The sequence below is a fragment of the Ictidomys tridecemlineatus genome, chromosome 4, assembly GCF_052094955.1.
Source record: "Ictidomys tridecemlineatus isolate mIctTri1 chromosome 4, mIctTri1.hap1, whole genome shotgun sequence".
NCBI lineage: Eukaryota > Metazoa > Chordata > Mammalia > Rodentia > Sciuridae > Ictidomys > Ictidomys tridecemlineatus.
In genome coordinates this window covers 127,257,102-127,278,164 of record NC_135480.1, presented here as the reverse complement: position 1 = coordinate 127,278,164, position 21,063 = coordinate 127,257,102, and the positions used below count along the sequence as shown (strand labels likewise).

Sequence of the window (21,063 nt, the reverse complement as noted above, 5' to 3'; positions counted from 1 at the left end):
AAAAGTGCAATCTTAGTGTCAAGGAAGATATATTAAAAGTAAATCCACTCCTGGTGCTGGGGTTAGGGCTCAGCAGCAGAGCACATGCCTGGCATGTGTGAGGCACTGGGTTGGATCCTTAGCACTGCATACAAAAAATAAATAAAATAAAGGCATGTTGTCCATTTTACAAAAAATAAAAATAAAAATAAATCCACTCCTAAATACAGCACACTAAATTCAACAGCACTGAGGATAAGGATTATGTCTTAAAAGAAGAGGAGGCATGGACATTTTGATAGAAGAAAGAGCAAAGGCAAAAGCCCTGGGATAACAAAGAGATTAACTATAGAACAATAGTTCTTGAGGTGTGGTCTTTGTTACTGGTCTATGGTGAACCAAATACAAAAATCAAAATGAAGCATTCAGAAACCTTCATAACAATTTGATGTATGAATTATATGTCTGGCAAATATCATAATGAGAAATTAGAACATATCTGTATTCTTCAGGGTCCTCTATTCCATTTTTTTAGTACTTAATTTTTCCATTTTAATTCAAGTATCAATCAAGAACAAACTGGAAATAAAAATTGATCCTTTACCATAGTTTAAAAGTTCAAAAGCATTATTCCAAAGATTAGAAAACAGACAGTACAATTATAATTGTAAAAATACAATGAGAATAGGACAAGCTTAAAAGAGGGGAGGAATGCTGGATCTCAGAGACTCCAATAGCAGCTGGAACACAACTGAAGGTTTCTAAGCAAGAGAATGATGACCACACACACAGAGGCTGAGGGATGCAAATAGAACAGGGAACAAGATTAATCAGGAGGTTGTTGAAGAAGTCCTAGAAAAAGATTGTTCCTTCAACTAGTGTCACAATAGAGATGGTGGAGAAAAATAAAAAGGATTGAGAAATATTTTGGAAGAGGAGTCAGAAAGTTTTGGATGATGGATAGATTGGATTAAAAGTAAATTCATAGGGGGATTATGCCAAAAATATGACTTTAGCCACTGGATGGAAAGAGGCAGCTAAGGATAAATGTACTTGTTTGGGCTGAAGTAGGGGAGAAGAAATCACAAGTTGAGTTTTAAACAAGTTTATTTTATGCCTAGAGGTACATAATCAAGTTGAAAGCTGGATACGCAGTCCTAGAACTTCTGCTTTCCAGAGGTTCTGGGAGTTGTGAATATACAAACAAAATTTGAAGTCACAGAAATGAATATTACCTATGAAGAGCAAGAGGGATCAGGAGAAAGTGAAAGATAAAAAGCAAAGAATAAGATGGAGAAGAAATGTGCCACAGGAAATTTATGATAATATCCCACCCCCTTTTCTACTACCCTTTCAACAAATAAATATAAGTGACCTATGTTATATTTGCTATGGCTTTTATTTCCAAGATAATTGTTATTAGCTATCATCAATGCAGAGAAAAACAAGGAGAAAAAGAGAAGTATATAAAATTTCCTACCCACATTTACCAGTATAAACAATGACAAAAAAATTTAATTATTTCTGAAAGGTTTCCAAGAAGCAACCAAAAGGATAGTGAAATAAATAATCAATTATTATGAAATGGGATAAAATCATAAATGGCAGTAACTAAAACAGAAAAAGCTTTACCAGCCTATATGTGAATGGAGGAAGCAGATTTAATAAGTAATAGGTATACATCAGTGATCCCATCTGACTTTCTGAAGCTGGCTAGTTTTATCTTCAGCCCATAACCAGAACTTCCCTCCTTCCTCCTCCTTACTTTAACTGTAGTACATGGAAATTGACTAAAACAAAACAAAGTATGCTGCCCCATCTCCAAACACGGCTGCCTCCATCTTGGGACACCAGTCAGGGGTGCCTGCAGGTTTGGTTGCACCTGGGGTCTTCCTGCTAGGTGTACTGATAGTCACCATCTTGCTGAAGAGGCAGGAGAGAACTGGGCTCTTCCCAACTACGTGAGTCCTGAGGCATGTAGGGAGAGACAGGGCTGGTTATAGTGGCTCAGATGATTGGAGAAGGGCATAAGGGGATCTTATTCTCAGTTTGCTCTGTCAGCCAGTCTGGCACCTACCAGGTTCCTGGGACCCACTAGTGTGAGCACTCACCATGCCCTAACAACAGACTGATTACTGACTATCTCCCCACTCTAACATATGCTGATCCCCCAGTAGCTCCAGGACTGGCATCAGTCCAGCACCCAGCAGGGCCCTCTGGCTCCAGGGTCCCCAGTCTCCCAACTTCTCTCCCTAGCCACCAATCTGGCCAATCACTTACAGCCACATAGCCACTCCACAGCTGTCAACACTTGGTCCTGATCCAACTGATATAGAACAGCTCTCTATGATGGACGTATAGGTCCTTGAGCTCAGCCCTCAGGATCTCCTGGGAGAGAAGTGCCTGACATCTTAATAGGAGTTACGTGGTTTAAGGCTGTATATTATTTGAATTGGGTGCTGTTAATATTCATCTCCCTCTTAAATTCGAGGTATTGGAAACCTTCAAGGACACTCTAAGTTTACAGGATAGAAACCGTACTGCCTCAGATCCATATTGCTAGATGGAAGACACACAAACAACATGAAAAAACAAGGGAACAAAGTTACCCAAACAAACCCCAATGCTCCAATAATAGAATCCACTGACAACATAGTAGAAGAAATATCGAGAGAAGGAGTTCAGAATGTACATAGTTAAACTGAATCCATGATATAAATGATGATTTAAGGAGTGAAAGCAGACAGAAATTTCAGGAAGTGAAAGATCACTTCAAAAGAGAGAGAGAGAGAGAATATGAGCAGAAATCCTCAAAATGAGGGTATCAAAAAACCAAATTAAAAATTCAATGGAAAGTATCACCAGAAGACTAGACCACTTGGAAAACAGACCCTCAGGCAATGAAAAAAAAAACATATACTCTTGAAAACAAAGTTGACCACACAAGCAAGATGGTAAAAAACCATGAACAAAACTTCCAAGAATTATAATATGAAAAGACCAAATTTGAGATTTATCAGGATAGAGAAAGGCAAAGGATATAAACCAAAGCAATGCACACTCTTTTCAATGAAATGATATAAGAAATATTCCCAAACCTGAAGAATGAAATGGAAAATCAAATACAAGGGGCTTATAGGACCCCAAATGTACAAAGTTACAATGACCCTCACCACGGTACATTATAATGAAAATGCCTAGAACAGAATAAGGATAGAATTTTAAAGGCTGCTAGAAAAGACTACACTTAGGGGGGAACCAATCCAGACCTCAGCTGATTTCTCAATCAAGAACCCTCAAAGCTGGATGTCCAGTAATAACATATATCAAGCTCTGAAAGAAAATGGATGTCAACCCATAATTTTATATCTAGCAGAATTAAGCTTCAAATATGAAAATGAAATAAAAACCTTCTATGATAAACAAAAGTTAAAAGAATTCACAACTAGAAAGCTTGTACTACACAAAGAATATTCTCAGCAAAATATTCCATGAGGAAGAAATCAAAAAAAAAAAATGAAAACCAGCAAAGGGAGAAACTAGAGGAATAGCTAATCAAAGGTGAAACTAAGTTAAATTAAAAATCAGAAATAAATCCAAATGAACAGGAATATAAATAATAAATCATAACTCACTAATAACCCTGAATGTTAATGGCCTAAACTTATCAGTCAATAGACATGGACCAGCAGACTGGATTAAAAAATAAGATCCGACAATAAGCCCTATCTAAGAGACTCATAAGAAAAGACATCCACAGACTGAAGGTGAAAGGATGGGTAAAAATATCACACACATGGACTGCATGAACAAGCAAGAGTTTCCATCCTCATATCATGCAAAGTGGACTTCAAACCAAAGTTATTCAGAAGGGATAAAGAAGATATGTCATACTGCTTAAGGAAATCATACATCAAGAAGACATAACAATCATAAATATAAATGATCCAAACAATGGAGCATCTACATATGTCAAACAAACCCTTATCAATTTCAAGAATCAAATAGACCACAACACAGTAATACTAGTGACTTTAACACAACTCTATTACCAGTGAATAGAACTTCCAAACAAAACTAAACAACAACAACAACAAAAAAAAACTATAGAACTAAATAATACAATCAATAATTTGGACTAAAAGGACAGATATGGAATATTTCATCCATCAACAAGCAAACATGCTTTCTTCTCAGCAGCACATGGATCCTTCTCTAAAACAGATCATATCTTCTGCCACAAAATAACATGTAGCAAATACAAAAAACAAAACAAAACCAGAGATACTGCCTGTGTTCTATCAGACCATAATTGAATGAAATTATAAATCAATGATAAAATTAATAATAGGAGCTACTCCAACACCTGAAGACTAAATAATATACTATTAAATGACAAATGGATAGTAGGAGAAATCAGGGATAAAATTTAAAAAATACTTAGAAGTAAATGAGAACACCAATACAACATATCAAAATCTCTGGGACACTATGAAGGCAGTGCTAAAAGGAAAGTTCATTGCATTGAGCTCATTCATTAAAAGAATAGAAAGTCAACAAATAAATGACCTAACATTACATCTCAAAACCCTAGAAAAAGAAGAATAAATCAACACCAAAACAGTAGAAGACAGGGAATAATAAAAATCAGAGCTGAAATCAATGGAATTGAAACAAAAGAACAATTCAAAAAATAGACCAAAAAAGTTGGTTCTTTGAAAAGATAAATAAAATTAATAAATCCTTAGCCACACTTTATATATATAGAAAGAAAACTCTCTATATGTAGAAGAGAGAGTGAAACCTGAAATTACTGAATCAAATAAGTTCATGATGAAAAGGAAATATCACATGGACACTAGTAAAATAGATAATATGACATTATTTTGAAAATTTTTACTCCAAAAATATAAAATTTTTACTCCAATAAAATATAAAATCTCAAAGATATCAACAAATTTCTAGAGATATATGACCTACCCAAACTGAATCAGGAAGACATACACAATATAAATAGATGAATCTCAAGCAATGATATAGAAGACGTCATCAAAAGCCTACCCATTAAGAAAAGCCCAGAACCAGACAGATTCTCAGCCAAGTTCCACAAGACCTTCAAAGAAGAATTAACACCAATACTCCTCAAACTACTCCATGAAATAGAAAAGGTAGGAACCCTTCCAAACTCATTCTATAAGGCTGGGATCACCCTGATAACAAAACCAGACAAAGACACATCAAGGAAAGAAAACTTCAGACCAATATCCCTAATGAACATAGATACAAAAATTCTCAATAAAACTTTGGCAAATCACATACAAAAACATACGTAAAAGATTGCCAGGCACAGTGGTGCATGCCTATAATCCCAGCTGCTCAGGAAGCTAAGGCAGGAAGATTCCAAATTCAAAGTCAGCCTCAGCAACTATGAGGCGCTAAGCAACTCAGTGAGACTCTGTCTCTCTATAAAACACAAAATAGGGCTGGGGATGTGGCTCAGTGGTTTTGTGCCCCTGAGTTCAATCCACGGTACTGCCCTCCCCCAGAAAAGAAGATAGTGTACCACAATCAAGTGGGGTTCATCCCAGGGATCCAAGGTTTGTTCAAAATATGGAAATAAATAAACATAATTCATCACATAAATAGACTTAGAGACAAGAATCATATGATCATCTTAATAGATGCAGAAGAAACATTTGACAAAATACAGTACTGCTTCATGTACAAAACACTAGAAAAACTAGGGATGGTAGGAATATAGCTCAATGTAAATATACCTTTACAATGCTGTAAAAGCTATGTATGCTAAACCCAAGGCCAACATCATTCTAAATGGAAAAAAGTCAAAAGCATTCCCTTTAAAAACTGGAACAAGACAAGGATGCCCTTTACCACTTCTATTCTAGCCAAAGCAGTTAGAGATATAAAAGAAATTAAAGGAATACAAATAGGAAATGAAGAACACAAACTATCACTATTTGTCTACAACATAATTCTATATTTAGAAGATCCAAAAAATTTCCAGGGAAAACTTCCAGAACGAATACATGAATTCAGCAAAGTAGCAGGATATATAATTAATACCCATAAATCAAACGCATTCCTATACATCAGTGATGAATCCATTGAAAGAAAAATTAGGAAAACTACCCCACTCACGATAGCCTCAAAAAAAAATTGGTGTAATCAATCTAAAAAATAGAGGTGAATCACGACCTCTACAATAAAAACTATAGAGCACTCAAGAAAGCGACTGAAGACAACCTTAGAAGATGGAAAGATCTCCCATGCTCCTGGATAGGCAGAATTAACATTGCCAAGATGACCATACTACCAAAAGCATTACACAGATTTAATGCAATTCCTCTTAAAATCCCAATGACATTCTTCATAGAAATAGAAAAGGCCATCATGAAATTCACTTGGAAAAAAGAAGAGACTTAAAAATAGCCAAAGCAATTCTTAGCAAGAAAAGTAAAGCAGGAGGCATAATAACACATGATCTTATACCCCAGAACCATAGTAACAAAAATGGCATGATAGAGGTACCAAAACGGACATGTAGACCAGTGGTACAGAATAGAAGTCACATAGCCAATAAATACAGTTATCTCATTCTAGACAAAGGTACCAAAAACATTCACTGGAGAAAAGATAGCCTCTTCAACAAATGGTGTTGGGAAAACAGGAAATCCATCTGTAACAATGAAAGTAAACCCCTATTTCTCACCCTGCACAAAACTCAACTCAAAGTGAGTCAAAGACTTAGGCACTATAACAGAGACCCTGCGCCTAACAGAAGAAAAAGTAGGCCCAAATCTTTATCATGTCAGCTCAGAAACCAAATTCCATAACAAGGCTCCTAAAGCACAAGAAATGAAATCAAGAACCAATAAATGAGGCAATATCAAACTAAAAAGCTGCTTCTCAGCAAAGGAAACAATCAATAACATGAAGACAGAGCCTACAGAATGGAAGAAAATCTTTACCATACTCACCTCAGATACAGCACTAATCTCCTGGATGTATAAAGAACTCAAAAACCTTAACACCAGAAAACAAATAACCCAACCAATAAATGGGCTAAGGAACTGAACAGACAAGTCACAGAAGAAGAAATGCAATTGATCAACAAATATATGAAAAAAAAAGTTCAACATCTCCAGCAATTAGAGCAATGCAAATCAAAACTACTCTAAGATTTCATCTCACTCCAGTCAGATTATCAAGAATACAAGCAAAACAAATGTTTGCAAGGACCTCTGAAGAAAGGTACACTCATACATTGCTGGTGGGAAGCAGTATGGAGTTTCCTCAGAAAGCTTGGAATAGAACCACCATTTGACTCAGCTATCCCATTCCTTGGTTTATACCCAAAGGACCTAAAATCCGCATACTACAGTAATGCAGTCATACCAATGTTTATAGTAGCTCAATTTCCAACAGCCAAATTATGAAACTATTCTAGATGCCCTTCAACAGGTGAATGGATAAAGAAAATGTGGTATATATACACAATGAAATATCACTCAGCATTAAAGAAGAATGAAATTATGGCATTTGCAGGTAAATGGTTAGAGCTAGAGAATATTATGCTGAGTAAAATAAGCCAATCCTCAAAACCAAAGGCCAAAAGTTGTCTCTGATATGCAAATTCTAATTCATAATAAGGCAGGGAAGCTAGGGAAAAATAGAGGTACTTTGGATTAGGCTGTGGGGAGTGTGAGGAGGGGAGGAGGTGTGGTGGTAGGAAAGACAGTAGAATGAATCAGATATTAGTATCCTGTGTATGATTACATGACCAGTGTGATACTACTTCATGTACAACCAGAAGAATGAGAAGTTATACTCCATTTATGCATGATGTGTCAAAGTGCATTCTAATGTCATGTATAACCAATTAGAACAAATTTTTAAAAACCCAAAACAAAACAAAGTTAACAATAAAAGAAAATTTACCAAGCAGCTTAAATGAACATTTACCAAGAAGCGCAATGAATAACTGGACTTTAGCAGTGTGTGTCCTATGATCCTAAAACTATCCATCATAAAGGAGAGCTCCAGAAAGCTCTGCAGTTGCATTCCCCTCAAAGCACTACATTACGTGGTGCCTCCCCCACAGAAATATCAGGCTATAATAAGCTTCTAAACATTTTAATAAATGTTACATACAGAATGTACCCATTATAATTCCCTGCTTAAAAACATACACAATTACCATTTTTGTCTACAAAACCCACATTCATTAGCACATAAGTGAATACTTTTCCCTAGATGCTTTCTTACTATAGCTCTTCTAAGTTCAACATTGCCTAATTTAGTCTATTTCTCATTGCTAATTTTGTCTCCTTCATATTCATGGAATATTTCTTTACCAAACCTCATCTATTACTTTTCAAGCCAAAGCCTAAAACTTATCTGAATTTCAGATAAATTCAGAACTTTCAGATGAATTCAGGTCATTTTAAATTCATTCAGCAACTCTTCCTTCTCAAAATGTAGATACTATTTTTAACTATTATTTTTAACTATTTTTCATAATCTTTCATAACCAACATCATATCACTTCACACATGTAACTGTGCCTCTTCCAGTATACCAACCGCTCCCTCAGAAGTAAGTGCTGATTTCCCATTTATTCTACTCTCTTTGCAAGTATGGCTCAACACTCTGCCCACAGGAACTCTGCAATAAGTACTTGAATGTAAGGGCTCATCAGCAGAATGTAATCAGCTTATGAATAGCTACTACATGCTAGACATTGAGATTACAAAAATTATTTTTAAAAAGCTCCTCTTTTTGGAATGTTGGAGCCTGGAGGCATGAGGAAGGCATCCAAGAGAGAATGGAAAAGATGGGAGATACATTATACACAGGTAGACTGGTCAAATTTTAAAATTATTAAAGCTAATGAAAGTGGTTAAAGAAGGGAGTTAGAAATTTGAAATTTGAAGACTAAATTAAATATTTGGGTGTAGGATTAAAATTGAAAGTATCACTATGAAATCAGGGTTTTCAGATTTTGTCTGTTTTTATGTGTGAATGTATAAATATACATACGTGTATACACATTCACATACGTAATACTTAAATATATTCAATAGCACTATCCACTTAGAGAATTTAAAGTGGTAACACCAAAAAAAGGAATAAATACAACTAGTACCTAGACTTTCATATAAATACCATTTTATACCAAAAATAATGAGGGAGTCTTGAAGAAATGACTAATCCCAACCTTGGGACAAAGTACATATAAAAGATGAGCCTGGAAATCCTGTGTGGCAGTAAGGAAATCCTCAAAGAATGATGGGGACATATGAAAAAACATAGAAGTTTCCTGAAGGGACCAAACTGAGGTAATTGAGCATCAATATAAAAAACAATAGTAACTGATTAAAACTCACTGAATCAGAATATAAATCATTGTCTAATATATATATATCCATTTAAAAATGAATAAATTCAAAGTTCAATGTATATTTAAGAAATGAATACCAACAAATGCAAAATGCATCCCCATTAAAATACTTATTAATTAGAAAGGAGGAAAAACTAATTTTGTAATGGAGAAATTTGGCAGATACCATCTTAAGTGATCAAAAGGGAACACAGTGAGTTAAAGAACAAATTAAAACTGCATACTAGAGCTGAATGCAATGAGAAGAAACAGTAACCACCATATTCTTGCCAAAGATGTATAAACTTAGTAACAATATGAGGAGATGTAGAAAAACTGAGATTGTGGACCTGTATACCTCAAAAGTATCAAGATACAGAAGTCAAGGAAAAATCAGAAGTATGTATAAAATTCATCTAAGATAGAAGAAATGACAGCACCAGCACGGAGGAAGAAGTGACTGGTTGCTTAATGAGATAAATCAATAAACAGGAGAAACGGCTAGAGTAGAATTTCAAGGGGGAAAACTGTCTTAATTTAGAATTGCCTATTATTATGTTTGTATTTTTATATGCATACAGTGATGAGAACTATGAGTTCTTAACCTTTTCTATGCCACAGAAACCTTGGAAAGTTATGATAAGGCCTATGAAGTCATTTTCACAATAGTACTTTGAAATATATAAAATAAAATGAATATGATTTCAGAGGAAACAAATTATATTGAAATACAATTATCAAAATGTTAAAAATGTGACATAGCAGAATGTGTAGCAGTACATTTCTTCAAAATAAGTGCTTTTCAAAATATGTGTTCTACTCCTTTTAAAGGCTAAAATTGGCAGAGGAGCTAATAACCACAGCTGTAAGGTATTAATAATCATAAATAATATTTCAGGATATCTAAAGCAACTATAATAAGTCCATGAACTGATTGTAGGTTATTTATAATACATGAATTAAAGCTTAAAAGAAGGCTTCTAAATATCAGTAAGAACTGACATCTTTTCATTCATTTCCATCAGTGTCCAGCAAGTACTCTGAGAAATAGAGAACTGCAGGTGATCAGCTGTCTAAAAGATCACATTTATAAAGAATGGAGTCCAAATAATGGTGTGATTGCACATAAAACTGCTTCAATGATATATGTAACAGCACATCTCAAAAACTTAACATATCTAATAACAGTTTAATAGCTAACAACAAAAACCACAAAGGTTCTATAAAATGGGACTATTTTACACATATACACCAAACTATTAAATGCTAAGCCCTGGCATTATGGTTATGAATTATAATATTTAATTATTTCTGAGCTCACACTTGATCAAATTTCATGCTAAATTTTAAGAGAAAAAGATTACCTATTTTAAAGAATATTTAGCAGATGTAAATAAATTTTCAAAGGCAAGGTTAATTTAGCTATTTCTAATATATATAGATATCAACAAAATAAAAATTCCTTTGAAATATGAACTCTGACTCTAAGTGCTCTTAATTTAAATATTAACTAAGTGAAATATTTCTCCATTGATTATCTTGGGACTAAAAGTAAATTGTTAAGATCACTACAAATATCATTCAAAAAAAGGTATTTCATTAAAATATTATTCAAATATCAACATTAAAAAAATATTATCCCGGTTTAGAAAAATATTAGATATGCTTTTGGCTAGCCAAATCTCTATTTTATTCCTATGCTTAACTATTCTAATGAAGCTCAATAGTATATTATAATGCAATAAAAAAAAAATAAAATGAGTGTGTCCTACCTAGTTACTTTGCAGCTTGATTCAATTAAGTCATTTTCAAAGTCAAGCAAGCTGGAAGGCAGATTATACTCCAATGGGGATGTCAGTCTTTTTAAACGCAGCAGACCAACACAAAATTTTGCTCCCATCTCTTCCAATTCTCTAGTACCAATCTGTAAACCCTAGAAATAAAGTAATATTACACACATAATTAGAAAGTTTTCTCTTTTCTAATTGTACTTTGATGAAATTATAAAGAATTTATAACTACATTAATAAAATTTGATATAGAACTATAATATAATATTGTTGTGTGTTTTTAAAATGCAAAATTATTCTTAGATCACATAGGAAACTTTCCTAAAAATCATTACTTGAATGTCTATTTTCACTTACTATGACGCAAATTATTTGGGAGAAAAAACATGGATGGACATTTTAAGATTAATGTTACTTTGTAGATCATGTGTGAAACTATAACAATCTTGCTAGTATTTATCATAATCTACTTCTTTGATTGCCAGTGTTGAAATACCATAGTGTTAAAATCAAAGCTCCAGTATGTTTCAACATTACCTTATAGATACCTGTATGACAAAAGTTAATAAAAACCAAAGAAAAATAAATATTCAAATTTGCTTACTGCTTATCTGAGGTTCAATTCATTCAATCTGAAGTCCTTAATTTTTAAAACAAAAAATCCTAAATCACCTAATATTTTTTATGCCTTTAATTTCCAAAGTAAAATTTAAACTTTGGTTATCTCCAATAAAAGCCTATAGAGCAAGGAGAACAGTCTTTTAAGAAAAGAATTTAGTGAAGGGATATGCATTTAAAAGTTAAATTAAAAATTAAAATTAAATTTAAAAATTAAAACAATCTAAATATAATAAACTAGTTGCTTTTTAAGTATAATGCGTTGATTTTAAATGCACAAAAATACACTTACATCCAGTCAATTAAAACAATAGAAAATTTTCATAAATAATGTACTACACTTATAGCTCCTTATAAATTAGTAATCAGAATTTTAGTACATATTCCAATGCCTTTTCTTAAAAATTATGAATGTAAATAGACTCAAGAGTATTTTAAAGATCCCAAGCAAGCTATTTAGTTTAAAAAAAACCCCAAAAACAGAAAACACCTGTTGAGGTTGCATGTGATTCAATTCCATTATCACAAATTACATATAACACCATAAGACAAATGCACTGTACTTGAAAACCATGAGAGTATATATAAAAGAGAGTCTTCAATTTTTTTTTATGGCTAAGAGTCCAAATAAAACATTTTACCTTATATTTTCCCTGATCACAGCCACATAAAGTACTTTCCATGGTGTAGCTTCTCTGTACTCCTATTTCCCGCCAAACCACAACACGTGCTGTGGATTCTTTAGATTTTTCCACTACAAAGCTACAGCTGCTCATACAAAATGCTGGGGCAATATGGCTCAGTATCTTAGGCAAAGTCTGTAAAAAATAAAAATAATAATAAAATAAATCAAAAGGTTACTTTAATTTTACATTTTTCTTTTTAAAAAAGTTTGATGAAACCACAGTGATAACATCAGGACCATGTGGATCTTCTTGCTATAGCAACATCCAACACAGTTCTCTTACTAATTTAGAATTTCCTGCTGCTCTAATCAAATAGTAGCCAGTTAGCAAACATATGGAAGAAATGATCACACTTAGAACAGCAACCAGTAAACAGAATATAATCATTTAAGAAAACCATGATTAAAAATATAATGAAAACATTTTTAAAATGTGAAGAATATTTAGCCATGAAAGACAGATTTAACACTGCAAATATCAATCATCCCTAAAGTAAATCAATAAATACAAGATAATCACAATCAAAATACTCCAAAATATTTTATGACCTAAAATTGTTCTCAGGTTAACTGAAAGTGTAAATATGGAAGTATACCTTGGGAAATTTTCAAAAAATATTTTAAAAGGCTATAATGGAGGAACAATCCAACATATATCAATCTAGATTGCATATGTAAAGTAAGATAAATTGTGATACTAATGTTGGAACAGATAAAGCTCTAGTGTAATTCTAGTTCAGAATTAAAAGTAAAAGTATTAAAAAATTATTACTAGTGATCATCTATTAAATATTGACACAAATGGATACTCAACTGAGGAAAAACAATCTGAAGTCATGCTTCATTAAAAAATCGACAAATATGATTAAAATTTTAAATTACCAAACATCATAATGAATTAGAAAATAAATCTCTAATACATAAAGAATTCTTATTTTAAAAACAATAATAATTAGATCACAAATGCAAAACCCAAGAATGCTCTCTTTTTTAAAAAGAGAGTCAAACATGATACTCAACTTCTTTTGTAAATGTACTTATATAAAGATGGTACAATACAGTAAGGATGTGAAGAAAAAACACTATCACTCATAGTATTTTGGATTGCTAATTTATATAATCCTGATGAAGGAAAATTTGGCAGTACTAGTCAAATGACCAACAGGAGACTACTGAACAAATACAACTGGGTGTGCCAGTACAATAAAAACAAAAATGCACAATGAAAATATTGTGTAATTTTTAACAGATAGATCCTGATAAGATGACCAGGAAAGACAGTAAACAAGCATTATCTTATGAAAAAGCAAGTTGTTATATGCTGCATAAAAGAACAAAGACTCCCTATACTGTATGTACATAATTTCATGGAGGAATGTGTTTAGAGGCAAGTTCTATAACACACATGGAAAAAGGGACTAGTGTTAAGAAAATGAAAGATGATAACTTTCACTAGCTACTTTATTTGTGTGTGTGTGTGTGTGTGTGTGTGTATGAAGTGTTCCCATTTTTACAACATTCTAATCACTTTATTTGGGGAGGGGGAAGAAGGGAGAGAGCACCAAAAAGAAAATGAGCTTTCAAGTTCTTCAAAGCACAGTGGTATGTCACTCTAATGTTTTTTGAAAATAGATGGGGTGTAGGCATCATTATGATAGGAGAGACTGTGATGAAACAAAAAACAGAGGACTTGAAGCAGGGTATCTCACTTCCAACCGAAGGCAAACAACTTTTTCACCAAGGCCTCAAGATGTCAACTGAACTAGAAGCCTTAGTTGACTCAATTGTACAATTACAATGATAATCTCTACCTACATGAGAAAAAAAAAACTCATGACACTACACTAAAAGCTACTATAAGTACAGTTCAAATAAGGCAATAAAGTTGTTAATGTTTGTACATATAATTAATTCAACAAATATTTACCTAATTCCTATTAAGTATTGGATACATTCAGTCAACCAAAAAAAGTAAAGGTTCTTCCTAAGTCATCTCATTCAGGATTAATGGTCTAAAATTATCTATAATATTTAAAAATATCAGAAAGTTCTTTGAAAGCCAATATTACTTTATTAAAGCTAATTACATATTTTCTTCCAATAAGGTGAATACCATAGTACAATAATAAAATTTTGTTTTTTAAACTTTTTATTTTGGACTAATTTTAAACTTAAAAGTTGCAAAAAACATTACAAAAAAAAATTATATTTCCTTTACAATCCTTAATGTTAATGTATTAACTATAGTAGAATATCAGAACAAAAAATTAAAGTTGATTCAATACTGTTACCTAAATGATAGGTCTTATTCAATTTCTTCAGTTTTTCTAATGCCTAGTGTTACAGGATCCTATCCATAATTTCACATTGCATTTAGCCATTATTTCTCCTGAACCTGAGATTATTCCTTAATCTTTCTGTATCCTTCATGATCTTGATACTTTCGTAAAGTAGTGATCAGTTATTTTGTCAAGTGTCCTCTATTTATATGTCATAATTTTTGGAATTTTTCCCGAAAATATTTCTCTAAAATATTTACATACTGTACTAAAAGGACAAGGAAGTGCAATAATTTATCATCAAAAACAAAGATAGTTTTTATGTGCATTAATCCATGAAAATATCAGCAAAAAAAGAGTTCCATAGTACGGTAGTCAGAATAATTAATGGCCCATCAAAAATGTCCACATCTCAATCTTTAGAACCTGAAAATATGTTACTTTACATGGCAAAAGGTCTGTACAGATGTGATGAAGTTAAAGATTTTGAGGTGAGACATTATAGATAATCTCAGTGGACCCAAGGTCATCACAAGGGCCCTCCTTAGGGAAAAGAGGAAGGCAGGAGGAGGGAGAAAAGATGATGTGACAATGGAAGCAAGAGATCATTGAATTGATTCCTTCTAGATGATGACACTAGGAACACAGGGAGCTGTTTGCCTGGGGGGTAGTTATGATTCTACCCTATAGATTCCAAGAACCAATGCAGTCCTGCTGACACATTGATTTTAATCCAGTAAAGACCTGCATCAGAACTACAGAACTGTAAGTAAATCTGTTTTAAGCCCACACTTCTGGTTTATTTTGTTACAGCATCAAGTAGAAATAACACACATGATGATGGAATTGTGTGAAATATTCTACTTTTTCTCTCCTACGTACCACACACACACACACACACACACACACACACACACACACACACACACTCACACTCACACTCCCCTCAACAACCTTGCAAATGTAAGATGCTCACTAACATGTAAAGCATCTTAGGAGTCTTGAAGATAAGAAACAATAATATAAACTGTGTCAAATGTGAACACCAGACATATTTGGTCATAAAACTATTTGGAGTGGTAGTGTCTGAAATGCCAGGTAACATCTTGACAAATTACTTAAGGGAAAAACTGATTTATGTATTTTACCTAACCTGCAGCAGCATTTTATGTCTCCTTTCATAAAAAATTCCAGATATTTAACCAAACAAAGAAAACTGGAGAAAAGAATTAATAAAAAATTTTAAAAAAACAAGACCAAAGATAACTTGTATTTATCTCCCCAGGTCATGTCTGCCTGTCATCCACCAACTCATCAAACAAATATACTGAATGGTTGAGATGAATAAAGATTTGTGCTACATAGTTACTGTGTTCCCAAAAGTGAACAAATCAGACAGAACTGCCAGGCATATGAAGCTTATCATGTTGCATAAAGAGAAACACACTAACCAAATAATATCATACCAAATTTTAAATTACAATTTTTTTGGACACCCCCCCAGACCTTTTCATTTTTAAAAAATTTGAGACATGGTCTTGCAAAGTTGCTTAGGGACTGGCAAAGTAGCTGAGGCTAGCTTCAAGCTTGCAGATCCTCCTGCCTCAGACTGGATGGCAGGTGTGTGTGGTGCAGGCCTGGCATATGGTGGCCTGTGCCAGACCAAATTACAGTTCTTTAGGGTTATAAAGGAAATATAATCTTGTGCATGTAAGGTCTAATTTCATTTTAGGGGACTAAGTAATAATTCCTATGAGAGGTGTATGACAAATAAGCAAGTATGATAATAAGCAAGAAGTGGGAAGACGGTGCTGATGTTCCAAGAGACCCACACATGGAAACACTGTATGTGCTCTTTGGTCTAGCTTTCTCCCCTCGTGGCCTCTCACTTTCACCCATGGTTTATCTGGGTCTGCATTACATATTCCTTATTTCTCCTTTATATCCTTAAACTCTGTTAATCTAATCACTTAATGTGGCTTAACCTATTTAGGCTCTAAACTCTGTGAAGATAGTGCAGCAGTGGCAGTTGTTGAATGCTAGGCACATCGGGCATTTCAGATATATACTGAGGCTCCCAAAACACCTTTATTCTGGGCCTTGTCTTTCTCTTGAATTTAACCACCTTCTTTCTCAGAATACTCCTTGATTCTGGCAAGAATATCTTATAGTGTCTTTTAGAGAAAAATTATTTGTAAGGCAAATTTCTGAGACTTTTCAATATCTGAGAATACTTTTTTACTTTTACATTTATTGACAGGTTATATTATAAAATTTATAGGTTGGAAATCTAGCTGAGAACTGAAAGTTTTGCTCCACAGAGATTTTGCTTCTAATGTTGCTATTAAGAAACTCAATGTCATTCTGATATGTAATCTTTTTATAGAAGATTTATAAAAGATTTATAGCTTTCCTATGCACATGAATTGTCAATTGGGAACTAGGAGAAATGCAAGAGAAAAATAAAAATCTCATTCCCAGCTGCAACAAAATGTATTTAAGTATTTGGAAAAAAATCTAACAGAAATATCACTCTTATGTGGAGGAATTTTACATATTTATTTAAAAATATAAAAGAAAGAAAAAGATAGGCAATGTCATAGATAGCAATGCTGTACATTATCATAATAATAATTCTCTCCTGCCTAATTTAGATTCAGGAAAATGCTGACCCAAATCTCATCAAAGTTTGTTCACAAACTGATCGTAGAATTCATTAAGGAAGAAAAATAGACAAAAGAGCCAAAGACACTTTTAAATAAGAGACTTTGTCCTATCAGATATCAATATTAATTATAAGTTTACCATAATTAAAATGTGGCATACAAAGAGAAAGAAACAAGAATGACTATAGTAGGTGAGAGCCTCACAACACACCCACACATGTAAAAACAAGATATATAATAGATGGCTTCATCAAATTCACAGGGGAAGGATGTACTATCTAGTAAATGGTACTGAGATAACTGGTATCCCTGGGCAAAAAGATTAGGTCCCTGTATCTCATATTAAAAAATTCCAAATAGATGAAAAATCTATGTGTGAAAATAAAAACTTTTAAAATGAAGAATCTGAAACAAAAACAGTATGATGTCAATATTTATTGAATCTGAGCAGTTCATACGTAAAATTATTTTCTGTAGTTTACATGTTTAAAACTCAAAAATTCATTAATCATCTGTAATTACCCTGTATCCCATATCTTCTACAACATCACATGAAGAGGCATTATCATTGGTATGCCATACTGTCTCTTTGATGCTGCATCCATACATAAATACATTCTTCTTTCGAGAATGGCCATGATAATCACAATAAACCTTGAAAAGATAACAGATTTTTAAAATTACTTAATCTTTAATCTTTTAATTATTTATTATTTAATTCTTTAATCTTCAAATCCACATATCTTCAAGTAAAGTTAGTTAATATCAAGCTAAGGGACATCTCCATATTTCTTGGTCTATTTTAACAGAACCACCATTTAATAAAAAAGAACATCTAGTTCTAGAAAGGACCTTTGCTTAACTCCAACACTGCCCAATCACTTGAAGATTTCACACCAAGTCAGAAGTTCTTTTCTTCTGAATCTACCACTCACCATTTAAGAAGTAACAAATTCAATTATAGTTCAAATCTATATCTACATTCACCATGGTCTTAAAGATTTGCTAAAATATGACAATGCTCTCATGAAAAAGATTACTTTAAAAGGTGTCAATTTAATTTTTAAGAGAATTATTTTTAAAATGCAAAATAAGTGATAAGATTCATATGTTAATTATATCCCTCAACAAAGTTTTTCTGTATTTCCCAAAGGAAGATTAAATAATTTTAACACTAATAAAACAAAAATCAAAAACTGGTAAAAACAGAAGGAACATGTATATGAAGCCCAGAATGGTCTCACACCATGCCTGCCACATTTCCCACATGTACACTCCAGCATTTCAGAGATGATCAAAGAACTCAATATTAGCTTCCACTAGTTTGAAATTTGAAAGACATAATTGGTCACTTTATTATTGTTTAAACAATGAAGTTCAATATTTAAAACTTAAAACCAAGAGTTACCAATATACATTAAAAAAACAGTAAAAGGCCTATAGAAATTATAAATAATCAACTTGATAAAATAAGAAAATGAATTCAGTACACTATTTGATACCAAAATTATTACACAATAATAAAATAAAAAATAACCAGAAAATAATCTGCATTATTTTATAATGTTAAGTCATTAATCAATAAAAACATTTTTTGACTATACAAAGTAAAAACAAGCATTGCCACTTACCAGTGGTAAACGTTTCACTGCTGCCAGGTATTGTAGCAGACCCTTAGCATGGTAAATTGTAGGATGTAAATCTGGATTTGGACTTTGCCACTGTCTATTCAAATCCTCTCCACTTAAAGAACAGCGGTGACTATATGTAAACACAAAGATATAAAAAACTGATACCCAATAACCCTTATGTACATTTCTAATTTAATTTTATGCCTTTATTCTAGTGTTTTGAGTAGATATAGATGGTAGGCTTGACTGAAAACATATTACATTCAGTTTACATTAAAAGTAAACATTTATTGAGCACTTGTCATATGCAAGAACTTGGGTCACATATATTTAACTATGATAGGCTTTTTAATTTATACTCAAAACATGCAAGCTATAGAAAAAATAATTCTCAATTCTGGTGCTTTATTCCACACTTTATAAAATTTATTAATGGTCATTTTCCATTCTGACTACAAAATAACCACAGGCTATACTAACATTCTATATCTTGACTGCATTCATTATTCTCTGCTATTTAGGCTCTCCTGAGAAAGACAAGTAAATAAGAAGTAATATTCTTGTAACAATGTAAATACACTGTCACTTATTCATAAATACTAAGTATTGAAGCCATTAAACAAAAACTAAAGCAAAAAAATCAGAAAGTGATAAAAGAAAGGTACATAGAATTCTAGCTGGCCAATATGTTTTTGAGTTATTTTAGTTCCATAACTATTAACTAAAAAAGAAATTTTATTTTAAAAAAGTTCAATAACTTCCTAAAATATAAAAAATACCCTTGCCACTTGTACTTACTCAATACATAAGATATGTTATCCACATCTTTGGAAATGTTCATGACTGTTGGACTAGACTCCACCTTTTAAAAGCACTACAAAAACCTTGTCAAATTGCCAGAATAAATTTAATGAACTGTCTATAAACTACCTTCAATTAAAAAGTAATTATTTTCTAATAATGTCAGTCTAAAGAATTCCTTCTATCAGAAACTATACCTCCTTCTATCAGAAAAAGCAAACAGGCTCACATTCCATATCATGGAAAGAGACCCCAAAAGATTCGTAATCTTGGAACAACCTAAAATCATACTATTAACAAATAAAAAGAGAATGAGAAGTATGTGTTAAAAATCTTTGCCTACCCTAACACTGTGATTTTTCTAAAACAATTCAAGCAAAGACAGAGATTTTATGACATCATATTCTCTTGGATATAGAATTCTTAAAATATCATACTACTGCTAGCATATAAAATATATTTTCACTTAGAAGATTTATCTTAGATAAATTCCCCACCAAAAATTTCTTTGTTCTAGAAAAATCACTAGATATGTCTTCTGAATTAACCTGGACACAATTATAAAGGACATCTATAATAATTTATAAAAAAAATCTGTAACTATTGCTTAACTTACTTTCCATTGATGACACCATCTGGATTTAGCATAGGAACAATTTTAAAAATATAGGATTCTCGCAAGCTCTGAGCAGTAGGGTTATTACTCATGAGATATTCCAATGTTCCTTTCATAACCCAACTTGCATTAGTTTCTCCAGGATGTACCCGAGCAGATAAGAAAACATAAGGACGATTTCCTAAAGTACACATAAAATCTCAAATTACAATGAACAGGTACAAAAAGAGTGTATTACATTTCACTTTTGGACTTCAACAATGTCTCTCTGAACTGTGAATTCTAATATAAATTCATGGTAGAATTCACTCTGTATGTAGCATATGTAAGCACTGCACTAGGCCCTATAGAGAAAACAAATAAAAAAATATATAAACCATGTCTTGAAGGAGCTTGTAATATAAACATAAAACAATAAATAGTATTTGAACAACTTATTTACTTCCTAATGATTAACCTAACATATAAAAATTAGTTCTTTAATGTAAATTTGATTTTGATTTTGCAAAGAATAAGTAATTGAGAAAATTTAAAATATGAAATTATTTTTCAAATATCATGGGGTATAGAAGGAAAATATAATCATATCCCCATTATC

The 21,063-nt window shown here is 32.5% G+C and overlaps 1 protein-coding gene across 6 annotated transcripts in view; it reads right to left on the bottom strand.

Moving 5' to 3' along the window:
- Agtpbp1 (ATP/GTP binding carboxypeptidase 1) overlaps positions 1-21,063 on the bottom strand; it is a 196,411-nt gene that overhangs the window by 15,901 nt on the left and 159,447 nt on the right. For all 6 annotated transcript variants that reach the window (XM_078047392.1, XM_078047393.1, XM_078047391.1 and 3 more), the window contains 5 exons: positions 20,466-20,646; positions 19,049-19,178; positions 17,940-18,071; positions 12,429-12,605; positions 11,152-11,312 (listed from right to left, as the gene is read on the bottom strand). In XM_078047392.1, the coding sequence (XP_077903518.1) occupies positions 11,152-11,312; positions 12,429-12,605; positions 17,940-18,071; positions 19,049-19,178; positions 20,466-20,646 (781 nt within the window). The remainder of the gene's footprint in view (positions 1-11,151; positions 11,313-12,428; positions 12,606-17,939; positions 18,072-19,048; positions 19,179-20,465; positions 20,647-21,063) is intronic.